The 13,506-nt window shown below is 38.6% G+C and overlaps 1 protein-coding gene across 1 annotated transcript in view; it reads left to right on the forward strand.

Moving 5' to 3' along the window:
• The window catches only part of LOC136877961 (hemicentin-1-like), a 153,463-nt gene that overhangs the window by 85,885 nt on the left and 54,072 nt on the right, over nucleotides 1–13,506 (forward strand). The window contains exon 11 of the mRNA XM_068225723.1: nucleotides 10,483–10,664. Coding sequence (XP_068081824.1) covers nucleotides 10,483–10,664 — 182 coding nt within the window. The remainder of the gene's footprint in view (nucleotides 1–10,482; nucleotides 10,665–13,506) is intronic.

Genomic DNA, 13,506 nt, shown 5'->3' on the forward strand with positions numbered 1-13,506 from the left:
TAATCCTGAGGAGTCATTGCTTCCTTAGCATTTCCAATAGGGGTCTGAACAAAGTGTATTATGTTCCTGCTTGGAATGCGACTGGCAGGTTTTGCAGAACAGCGATGATTATTCCTTTCTTTTAGAATCTTCCTAGGGGCATTCAAGATATTTACATTTCTCGGTGGGGAGTAAACATTTCGGTAGTCTTCATTTTCAGATGTTGAACTCATGGACTTCTCAGATTCAAGTCTTCTGTGCTTACGGCCTCGTTGCACAGTGACAGGGGAGTCATCATGACTGCTTGGGATTATTTCCGTATTCCGTGCTGGTATATCTTCTTCTTCACCTGTATCTGTCAGCATTATGTCATCAGCCTGTACATCATCAAGCTCTTCATCAGAACTAGAATCATTACACAAACCACACTCTTACTGTTTTTCAAAAATCAATGACACGACTTTTTTTTCGAAATTCTAGTCATCTCCTCGTATAATACTCATCTGCAATAACAATAATGGCACGCGTTACTTACCAGTATGTGTATGTGACAAGTTCTGTGGTTCTAAATACTTATTTCATTCAGAATAGTGCTGTAATGTAAATTTGTTACAGAAACTTACCTTGCTAATTTTAGCATACGTAGTCACAAATCGTCGTAAATTTTATGATGCAACATTCTTTAATCTGAAATCAACAGACTCACTCTAACAATGTACGCACACAGACGAAGCTCGCGGTATTGTAGGAAGCTACTGAGTAGGACAGTAACGTGGCGCGAAAAGCCTAGCAGATAGATCTGTGTTGCCAAGTATGCATTGTAAAAATTACGAGGGTTTGTGTTCTAGGGTTAAGCAAATCAATTAATCATACAGTACATGTTTCATTCCATTATGGAACATCTTCAGCTGTATTACATTGCTTAGGTGAAAACACTAAGTATTTATCTTTTTAAGAACATCTCAAACAGGTACCTTGTTTTTCTTAAAATCTACGTAAATTTAAAATTTGAAAAAGTTAAAATCAATGTGGATGGTTGAACGTGGTGGTGAAATGAGAGGGGAATGGATCTGCTTGTGGTTAGCCTATTTTAAATTTTTTTATCTATTCAATTGAACAGATGTTTTAAAAAATGTTTCCAGTACTTTATCACTAAAATATTCTGCTTGTCTTCTAAAAAAATGTTGTTTGAAAAAGCACTCCTTTGTCACTGTTCTGAATATTACTAGGGGTTCTCCTCATTTGTTCCTTCCAACGTGATTGCTGTTTGTTTTAAATTTACAAAAATATCTCTTGAATTCAGTTAGTTCAGGAACCCTGAAGCCTTCCAAGGCTGCATTAGCCGTCGCTCCTCCAAGGACACAGTAGATTTTATCAACAACAAGATTACGGGGAAGCTCTTTTATTAATAGTAAAACAGCAATCAGCTTCAGGGTTCCTGAACTAACTGAATTCATGATATATTTTTGTAAATTTAAAACAAACAGCAATCACCTTGGAAGGAGCAAACAAAGAGAACACCTAGTAATATTCAGAACAGTGACAAAGGAAAGTTATTTTTTCAAAAACTTTTTATTAGAAGACAAGCCGAATATTTTAGTGATAAAAATGCTGGGAACATTTTTTACAACATCTGTTCAAATGAATAGATAAATAAATTTTGAAATAGGCTAACCATAAGCAGATCCATTTCCCTCTCATTTCACCGCCCCATTCAACCATCCACATTGATTTTAATTTTTTGCAAATTTTAAATTTACATAGATTTTAAGAAAAACAAGGTACCTGTTTGAGATGTTCTTAAAAAGATAAATACTTCGTGTTTTGACCTAAGCAATGTAATAAAGCTGAAGATGTTGCAAAATGGAATGAAACATGTACTGTGTATGATTAATTGATTTGCTTAATGCAAATATAAGTATCAAATATGTGGAAATTTTTACTGTTATTGTTTCGTTGTAAATAGGATTTGATACGGGAAATGAAGCTGATTTCTTGCAATGTAAGTGGTATGTTTCGAGCTGTTAGCGGAGAGATGGCGTGGAACGACATTAGTAGATGAATAAGTTTGAGTGGCGTCCTTAAAAGTAGGAAAGATCACAATAAGAAGATAAAGTTGGGGCAAATATTTGTTTATAGGAAGGTGAGTTAGGGATCGGAATAACTTACCAAGGGAGATGTTCAATAAATTTCCAATTTCTTTGAAAACATTTAAGAAAAGGTTAGGAAAACAACAGATAGGAAATCTGCAACCTGGGTGACTGCCCTAAATGCAGATCAGTATTGATTGATTGTACTAATTGATTGATTGATGTAATAAATAAGTTACAAGATTGTGAGCAACTGCAAAATGACCTCAATAATGTTGTGAGATGGACAGCTGGCAATGGTATGATGATAAACGTGGTTAAAAGTCAGGTTGTGAGTTTCACAAATAGGAACAGTCCTCTCAGTTTTAATTACTGCATTGATGGGGTGAAAGTTCCTTTTGGGGCTCATTGTAAGTGCCTAGGTGTTAATATAGGGAAAGATCTTCATTGGTGTAATCACATAAATATGATTGTAAATAAAGGGTACAGATCTCTGCACGTGGTTATGAGGGGATTTAGGGGTTGTAGTAGGCTAAGGATGTAAAGGAGAGGGCATATAAGTCTGGTAAGACCCCCAACTAGAGTATGGTTCAATCATATGGGACTCTCACCAGGATTACTTGATTCAAGAACTGGAAAAAATCCAAAGAAAAGCGGCTCGATTTGTTCTGGGTGATTTCCGACAAAAGAGTAGCGTTACAAAAATGTTGCAAAGTTGGGCTGGGAAGACTTGGGAGAAAGGAGAAGAGCTGCTCAACTAAGTGGTATGTTCCGAGCTGTCACTGGAGAGGTGGTGTGGAATAATATCAGTAGATGAATAAGTTTAAGTGGTGTCTTTAAAAGTAGGAAAGATTACAACATGAAGATAAAGCTGGAATTCAAGAGGACATATTGGGGTAAATTTTTGTTTATAGGAAGGGGAGTTAGAGATTGGAATAACTTACCAAGGGAGATGTTCAATAAATTTCCAATTTCTTTGTAATCATTTAAGAAAGGGCTAAGAAAACAGATAGGGAATCTGCCACCTGGGCGACTGCCCTAAATGCAGATCAGTAGTGATTTATTGAAATACTCAAGTTTCTTCTTTTTGATGTTGTGCATGACCTCTAGCTCTTTGTTCAGGCATTGGAGTATGTCAGTGTTACGTATTCTGTCAACCCATGATATTCTGAGCAGGCGTCGGTAGCATCACATTTCAAAGAATCAAAGATTTTTGGTGGTATTCTCTGTTAGGGTCCAAGTCTCAGCACCACAAAATAAGACAGAAAATACATAACACCGCAGTAAATGGAGATTGATCTTAAAGTCCCTGTCACGGAGAAGTTTTCTCATCTTCTTGAATGCAGTCCTTGCCTGTTCAATCTGGCACCTGATTTCAACAGGATTGTTGCTCCGGTGATGTATCAGCTATTGTCAAGTTAACAGGTTGAATGACACGTTTGCTTATGACCATTACTTTTTTTGTGTGTGTTTAAACGCAGATGTACTGCAGCACTGCGTTCAACCACACAGTTTAGTAATGTCTGCACATCTTCAACTCTTGTTACAAACAGAACAGTATCATCTGCATATCACAGATTATTTGCTGTGATTCAATTAATAATGATGTCCTCCTGTTTTCCTTCTAGTGAATACCCTTTCAGAATAAATATTGAAGAGGAATGGAGATAGAATACAGCCTTGCCTCACTCCTTGCTTTATTTCAATAGCACAGGAGTTTGTGCTGTTAACTTTAACTGATGCAATCTGATTTCAATACAGGTGGGCAATAATTCGGATATCTCTACCATCCATGCTGGTATCGTGTAGCATATGCAGCAACGTTTCATGTTTCACATGGTCGAAAGCTTTTTCATAATCAATAAAACAAGCATATACATCCACAGTCATATCTATGCATCTTTGTACCAATACCTGCCTCCCCAGCATTGCCTCTCTGGTGCCAAATCCTTTACGGAAACAAAACTGGGTGCTATCTGTATAAGATTCACATTTGCTGTATATTCTTGCATGTGTTACTTTTAGGGAGATTTTGAGAACATGGCTCATTAGGCTTATGATTCTGTAATCTCCATGAGATTTAGCCATTGTTTTCTTTGGAATAGGGATGAAAGTTGATGTCAATCAGTCAGAAGGGATTGATCTATTGGTGTGTATCTGATTGAATAGCTCTATCAGGATATCTAGTGATTGGTCTTCTTGAAGAAATTTTAATACTTCTACAGGTATATCATCTAGTCCAGGTGCTTTTCTGTTTTTGCAATTCTTGAGGGGATATTCTACCTTCTGGCAAGTTATTAATAGTCCTTCATCTGTATCACAAACAAAAGGTCATGGTCCACTTTTATCATGGACAAGATCAGTCACATAGACTTTCCAGCTGTTCACTACAGTGTATCGTAACCGTTCACTACCATGCCAACAGGCATGTCATGAGGTCCAACAAGTAATATATGGCGTATTCCGTGTCATTTTATAACATAATTGGTCGTAATGAGCATTTTTCGCCCAGTCCGGGATACGAGCGGCGTTGTGTTAGCTCGGAGGGTGCAGGTCTAGTTACGCGTCCTGAGGGGGAGAGAGCTCACTGCAACGGAACCTTGAAATCACGCTCTCTATTTGCCAAGAGAAAAGGAAATAGCAAGCCAAGTGCAGAGAACATCTAGGTCAGAAGGTGGAGTCTGTTTTTACAGTATTTTAACCTAAGAACTGGAGATTCTCAGCGATTTCCCTGTACATTCATGAGTGTCAACTCACAATTCAGGTGCGTAAATAATGATGATAATAATAATAATAATAATAATAATAATAATAATAATAATAATAATAATAATAATAATAATAATAAATTTTTTTATACAAGCATGTGAAATTTATGATAATGATGCTTGTTGTTTTAAGGGGCCTAACATTGCAGGTCATTGGCCCCTTGAAATTGGAATCAACATAATTTCTACTATTTAATGATGTCAGAAGATGTCCTACTTGATGAATGTATCAGTAATGGCGCACCTTAGACAGATGTGCCTAATGGAGACCAGATGTTGAACGCCCGTAGCCTGACGGAAGCGAGGAAGTCCCCAGTTGATAATAGCTAGCGCGCAAATTTGTAGGAGAAACCTTGTAAAATGACGAGAAATCCAGCTATGCAATTTACATGAAATTGGATCATTGTAAGGTAGAACTCATGAGCTACAAAATGACTATTCACATGACTATGAGTGATCATTGCTAACGGAGTGATTTTTCACTTGTTGGTGGGGCCTACCCTCTCTCCAGCCGGCATGCTGGATTCACTATAAAAGAAACACCGAATTAGCCCTTGTATCCATTCTGATCTATTCAACTGCAGTCTTTAAGTGTTTGTTGTGAAACTTAGTCGGTGACCATTGTGCTCACTTACTGTGATTCAGTGCCACTGAAGAATATTGTACGTTAATCTGTGCTGAATAAATGTATCAGATCGATACACGTCTAATGTAATCATACCTTACAGTGTGAAGTAATTATGTGGTGTATGAATAGAGGTGTTTTTAATACCCATAGATATTTATTAAGGGAATGTATATTCGTGAAATCAGTGACGGCTCATAGGAATAATATTTAAAGAGCAGGTAAACTCCTGATAATCACTCAGATTTAGTGAGACGCTGAATATATTCTAATAATAATTAGTGGCCGAGATTAAGGCAGATGCAGTAGTGGGAGACGTTAATTGAGCTAACACAAAATGATAGATTAGCGAGGGAGTGATGTCTGATTGAACGAGTGTCGCTCACATTAAAAATAACGGCAATCATTAATTGTGTCGTGTGACAACAAAGGGAAATAAGTAGCGATCTCCAGGGATTTAACCGCTACTTGGGTAGTCCATTCGAGTTCATGAGTGGGTCTAGCCATAGTATGTTATTTGAAGATGCATAGACAGTACTTTATTAACCATTTTCCCATTTGTCCATCTGTAAGTGAGTGATCATCGGACCCAGGATTGGAATTGACCAGAACGCGCCATTGTGCCAGCAGTTGCAGAGGGGAATTGACCAGAAACGCACCAGTGTGCCTGCTATAATCTCGCCAGAAAAACTTCCGACAGCAGGATATCACAGTTTAAGACATCATGTATGCGACCCAGAAGAAGATGAAGAGAGGACTATCAGCTAATGAGTCTTCCATAATGGAGGCTTAAAACTTACTCGCAGTAACATTGAGTACACGCCATTTTTCTATGCATGACAATCATGTATAGCTGCCATAAATATTAAATTTGTATATATAATTTTCCAGCATGCAATTTCTGTAATAGGTAACGCAATATGCCCGTTTCATTGGGGTAAGGCTTTTTCTTAGTTTGCTTTTTAGGTGGGTTTCATCCATGATTGTGTGTAATCACGACTTTATTCCATGAATTTTTTCTTGCATGAATTAGTTTGTAAGGCCACATAATGTTTTGTGTGTGCGTGAAGCATTTTAAGGTTGGAGTAATCATCAACAAGCTTCATAGTTCAGTCCAAGTTCCATTTAGTCGATATGGGCCTTCACAATATTTATCTTAATCAAATGCTTCACAATTAATGCATGCACCCAAGTACCCCCCTTTAATCTTAAGGATGTGACCATTGGGAGGGATATAATGACTTGAGGTGCAAACCATGATTTATATAGTTACGCGGGTAAAGCTGTGTTAATTAAATTGCCTGTTGAATCCGAATCTTCTTAATGCATATATAATGTGGGTTTGAAATACATGTGTGTAGGGGAGGAATGAGACAGAATATGTGACAATTTTTAAGATGACAGATTGAAGAAAAAAAATGAGAAAGAGAATAATTATATTCAGAGCGATGTGATGAATAAGGCTGAATATGGCAGGAACATTGAGAAATGATATTTGGTAGCCATGAATAATTATGTGTCTGGATAAGGTGAGAGAGAATTGAGAATAGATTTTCATACGTATGTTGGGAAGACGAAGTGAAAGTAATTGTCTCAGCTGGCGGATACAGGATACCGCTCAGAGAAAGATTTATGATACTTAACGGGAAGAAGGCCAGGCTCTTGCGGTGGGTTCGCTCATCTGTCAATGCTTGTGACATTCATATAAGACGTCCACCTTGCCTTAACACTATATAGATTGTTCACATGCTAATAATGTATTACCACCAGCGTTGTAGATTCTATGATTCAATAGATGAAGTGATCCTCCCCATTTTATTATTCACATGAGGTCAAACGAGGGTTTTCAGCTCGCACCTCGAGGTCATATAAAATGGGTTTGATACCGTGTGTATCAACATCATTGGATCAACACCAGGAGACCTGAAAGGGTCACATTCTTTGAAGTCGTTTAGTGTGTTTGAATTATATTGTATGTGTTTACAGGAGTGCTTTCTTTTTCATGTGTTTATATTATTGTATCGTATTGTTATATGGTGATTTACAGGATACCAACGTTGAATGGGTCCGCTTTATAATATAGTAGGGTAAGATATTAGCCCGGAGAAACAGGTATAAGCGATAATGTAATATAAAATTAATGTAATTAAATAAACATTATGAGCGGTAAGCGGCGACATGATTCTCATGGTTAAGGAGGTGTGCGAAACTGTAACTAATACGAACGTCTCAAAACCATGAGTTTTATTAATTAATAGTGTTCTTCAAGAGAGATGCCATCCATGCGTTTATAATTATGTGTTGTTGTAGAATAATTTAACGGATACCTGTGGATATGCTGGCAACCAGGAATGAGTTAGCTGGAAAATTGATAATGTTCAATAACAGACCATTTATATTTACTCATTCGGGACAAATATTTCAGGTTCCATGGGATTCAACATCTATATCATATTAGTTGTGGGTGTCGACAGCAGGTTATTACAAAGTACGATATACAAGTATGCGTGTAATCAACCGTATGTGGGAGCGCCAAAATGATAATTCAGAAGTAACAGGACTGAATTGGACATACAGGCATTTCCCACATAATTGATCTTCCTTTTCTGTATGTTATAACATGGTATTTCTTGTGTACATTGATCTCTTGTGATACTATCAGTTTCATTAAAGTTATGTTTTGAATTGGGAACAAACATTCTTCTCATTCCAGTAGTGTAGCATATTCCTCTCAGAGTATAGAACACCCTACTTTCAATATAATTAATTTAAGCGCCCACTTTATTTCGAACAGTCCAGTGACCTGTATTTTATCTTTTTTTGCTAGTGGCTTTACGTCGCACTGACGTAGGTCTTACGGTGACGATGGGATAGAAAAGGCCTAGGAGTTGGAGGGAAGCGGCCGTGGCCTAATTAAGGTACAACCCCAGCATTTGCCTGGTTTGAAAATGGGAAACCACGGAAAACCATCTTCAAGGCTGCTGACAATGGGATTCGAACCCACTATCTCCCAGATGCAAGCTCACAGCAGCGTGCCCCTAATCGCACGGCCAACTCACAATATGCTCTTGAGCTTAGCTGTTGTGACAGTGAAAGTAGGGAGGGTGGGGCTTCGATGCCCGGGAGTAATTTCCGAAGTTCCTCATCCAGAAGATCTCCATTCAGATCTTTATTTGTGAAACTCAGTTGTTTAAATTATGCCCTGCCGCGCCTGGGACAGCTGCAGTATGTCAAACTGGCTTGAGTGGTTAAAAGATCAAAAGATACTGTAGTGGCAGAAGCACCATAGATGAAAGCCAAGCCAGAATTCAAGTAAGAAATAGCATACTGTATGGCCAACAGATAAATGGCTTTGTTACTTACGTTAGGTGATAAGAAGTAATAAAGGTGATCTTATGCCAAGGCAGTAATTCCTCAAGTTATTCAAGTTCATAAACTCTACTATTACTAGTTACCAGACAAGTCTTTGGCAGATCAGCCATGTAGATGGTGGAATTTTTTTTTTACAACTTGCTTTACGTCGCACCAACACAGATAGCTTATGGCGATGATGGGGCAGGAAAGGGCTAGAAGTTGGAAGAAATCGGCCATGGCCACTGACGTCATTGTTCATGTCAAAATATAGTTAACCAAGTTGAACATTTGCCTGGTGTGAAAATGGGAAACCATGGAAAACCATTTTCAGGGCTAGAAATAAGATTCAGGAAACTCAATCGTCAAAAGTTACCAGTGTTTCGCCCAGAGTGCGGCATGGGCTCATCAGTTCGATACCGCACCTTTTCCAAGACACTGGCCGGCTAGCACGCCGGTAGCGACACCACTGCAAGCCATACATGTGATAAGCACAATGCAGTGCCGACGTACTAGGGGAGAATTGCATCTCCACTTGCTATATTGCCCTCCCGGGCTACCACTCTCTCCTGGATGCAAGCTCACAGCTGCGCACCCCTAACCGCATGGCTAACTCGCCTGGTGATTGTGGAAGTAAATGAAGAAAAATCCGATTCATGACAAGAGTGAATACGGTGGTCTGACACTGACGTCATTGTTCATGTCAAAATATAGTTAACCAAGTTGAATGTAGTAATTAAAAGCAATGCTATTATGTGAAATGCTCGATATAAAGCAGCACAGATTCTCACTTTTCATGAACAGATCAGTGCTTGCAATCTATCAGTGCCAAGTTCCAGTGCTGGAATTATTTATTTATCATATGATGAATCTATGTACACACACACACATATATATATATATATATATATATAGTTTCAGGATAAATGTGCGTAGTCACAAGTCCGTACAATACTACACTCGAGGTCTAGCATTTTGACCCAATCAACTGCTTCATACGATGTGCGGTGAATGTCCACTAGTGTTCCTTTGAAAGGTCGAATTGGGCAGTCAGCAACAATGTGGTGGATTGACTGAGAAGAGACAGCACAATCACAATCTGCAGAGCTAGTCCAACCCCATTTGCACATCAGATAACCACATCTGCCTTGTCCAGTTCTTATCTGAGTGCTGGAATGACCTGACCACAGACAGTTGTGAAGACTGCACCTGCTGTGTTCCGTTTGGTCTGTTAACTCCCCCTTTATCACCATTTCCAGCCACTGCTGCTATGCTACTGACACAAGGCAGGACTTGTCCGGCCGGTATATGATTGCTGCGTCATAGATCTGTCATGCATGCTCATATTTCCTGGCCAAATATGTTTACTTTACAAGAGAAGAAATAGGGAAACTTAATTTCTGGATGGATGGCCTACGTACATACAGGCAGAAAGAACAGAAATTTAAAAATAATTTCCTTCTTGTTCTGGACATGACCAACTCTCATTTTGAAAAAAGTCTGTCCAAAGTAGATACAAAACTGTAATTTTATTTATATAAAAATGAACCAAAATGTTTGCTGTCTGCTTTTGAGTTTTGCATAATTATTTATCTTAAAATATTGGCTGCTTTTTTTTTTTTTTTTTTTTTTTTTCAGAGCTTCAAAATGATCTTCTCTGTGATTTCAGATGTAGGTGCTGCAGAAATTGTATATGTACAATACCCAACTGTGAACAGAACCGCTCCAGGTACAATCCTATCAAATGAAAATACTTCAGTTGTACTTCATTGCAGTATACAAGGGAAACCAAAACCAACTATAACATGGCTTAAAAATGGAAGGAAGATTGAAACAGGTCGATATTATAAGGTATACTATGTTAAAGTTGTGACATTATTAATCTGCTATTAAATGAATATGTGAGCAATGTTGTGTACTGATGTATCAGAATGACAGGTAGACTGCTGAAGCAGCCACTCACAGATTGACTGTTTGGTTACATGTCCAATTAGATGTATTGTGCTTGCCCCATAGGAAAGCGTGAAATCTGATGTCGGTACATAGCCTAGGGTTGCCACTTTTGGATATAGAGAATAAGGGATATTTACCTAAAAATACAGGATTTTTCACAAAAATAAGGGAGAGTTCATTAATACTAGAAAATCAAACATCAGGTACCAATTTCAATTAGATTATAATTAGTTTCATTAACAGAATAAGATAATTATTGAAATTAAGAAACTAACTTACACCATTTTAACAGTATATACAGTACAATGCATCTGACATCTTAACACTAATGTCTTCAATGAACTTTGATAACTTCACAATTTATGTAGATTTAGTCTCAAACAGCATGAACAATCACGTTGGAAATTTAAATGGAAGACCTATGGAAGGACGCGGCAGAAGATGAGGTAAATAACCAGCATGCTCAGCTTTATCAGGAAATGGCGAGACATCATGAGATTTCCTTCTTCTGAGCATCCAGAGAAAAAAATAATGGTGCTACTTTGAACTTCAATGGTGCTAAAATCAAATATGGATTTAAAAATATTTAGAGAAAAAAAAAAAAGCTTGTTTTTGCGGGACAATAGTTCATAATACGGGACGCAAAATTTTCACCTCAAATACGGGATGTCCCGTACAATACAGGATAGGTGGCAACACTAACATAGCCTACTCCTGTCATATAATGCCAAAGGGTCTGCTCAAGAAGAACGGTTGTCATTAAAGTACCTGGAAATTGAAGAACAGGGCGAGTTGGCCGTGCGGTTAGGGTCGCAGCTGTGAGCTTGTATCTGGGAGATAGTGGATTCGAACCCCACTGTTGGCAGCCCTGAAGATGGTTTTCTGTGATTTCCCATTTTCTCACCAGGTAAATGCTGGGGCTGTACCTTAATTAAGGCCACGGCCGCTTCCTTCCCACTCCTAGGCCTTTCCTGTCCTATCATCGCCATAAGACCTATCTGTGTCGGTGTGACGCAAAAAAAAAAAAAAAAAAAAAAAAGAAGAGAGAGAGAGAGACATAATAACTTCAACCTGCACGAGATCGAAGAAAACATGGCACCAACATGCTGGTTGACAAGAACAACTGACTGATGACAGACATAGCTGATAAGCTGAAGCTGTTGAAGGCATATACTGAGCAGCTATTTGAGGATGGTTGAAGCAGACACTGGTCCTAACATCTTGCAGAACGAGGTGTGGCGAGTGCGGCCCTGTGCCGAATCGGTGTATGCTGAAATCCTAAAGCTGGTGGACAACAATGGCATTGAAGTCCTAACAGATCTCTTTAACCCTAGAATACTAACATATGTAAAATTAACGTGTATGAGTGATATAAGTGCGCACTGCTCCTTCCTGCATTACCTCCAACAGACTACCTCAATGAAGTGCTTCTACTGATCAATGTGGATGATGTTGCTATAGCATTTAGATGCTTGAGTGAGGAACGAAAGCCGAGAGAGTTAATTTTCAGTAAGTCACAGCGCTTTATTTTTCATATTATTAGTATTTGATGCATTATCGTTGGTACATAAAACTTACATATGCGAGTAGGTTGCTTGTTCCAGATGATTGCTTTATAGTTATTAGGCATGTGGCTTTCCAGAACACAATGGATAAAGGAAGAGTGAAAGAGGAGGAGTTCATTTTGCAGTATTCTTGACGAGCTGGATGAAGATGAGAGCGGGGAAGACAACCATTTAGAAACTGAATCTGTGCACGAAGAGTTTCCGATGAAGATCTGAACTATTCCTCCCAGCAATATTGGTTCAGAAGATAATATTGACTGTGATCCAGATTTACAAGCTTCTGTTGAAATTCAGCAATTTGAGCAGACATCAAAAGGGAAATCTCAAAAAGGAACTAGGAAGAGAATGACAGAAGCGACTACTTCAAACAGCTCAGCTTCAGCCTCTCAACCTCTAGAACAGCTTTTTGTTGACTGTGAAATGGATAAACTCTTTGGTAAGGATGGAATATATGGAAAACAACTGATTCAAACACAGGAAGATACCGAAGAAAGAACATAGTTAATTTCCGACCAGGACCTACGTCGAACATAGAAGAGGTGTTTTGAATTATTGTTTACTAACATCATCATGCAAACTGTAGTTCATAATTCTTAAATACAAGGGTTGGAACTTAAATAGTGACAAGACTGCTGTGGAGACGCTATGCCACAGAATCTAATATTGTCGCTGATAGCACACGTTGGTTACATACCTACCTTACCTCAGAGCAAATGGACTCGCCCTTCCCACATCACCTGCGTGCGCACAAGCGAGAGAAACACAGTCACTTGTGAGCTAGCGGTCTAACGTAACATTGTCACTATGTTTTCCAAACAGGAACTACGGAGTTGTTTCAAGATTGAATGTGCCAGAGGTCGTACAGCACGACAGTGTCATCAAAGTCTTCAAGGGGCTTGCGGGGAATCTGCATTGCCTTACAGAACAGTGGCACGTTGGGTAAAAGCCTTCAACGATGGTCGGCAAACTGTGGCGGCATTCATTGGGCAGGTCGTCCTACGAGTGTCAGTGAAGAAGAAATGAAATCGTATAATACAGTGTAATATACTTGACAATAGAAATATATAGTGAGATTTATAAAATCTCATATGTTAGATTCTTGAAGTTTGGAGATACAGAACAGTTGACATAAAATCAAACTATTTCATGCCTAGCAACGTTTACAAACTTGATCA

The sequence above is a fragment of the Anabrus simplex genome, chromosome 1 (genome assembly GCF_040414725.1).
Source record: "Anabrus simplex isolate iqAnaSimp1 chromosome 1, ASM4041472v1, whole genome shotgun sequence".
Lineage (NCBI taxonomy): Eukaryota > Metazoa > Arthropoda > Insecta > Orthoptera > Tettigoniidae > Anabrus > Anabrus simplex.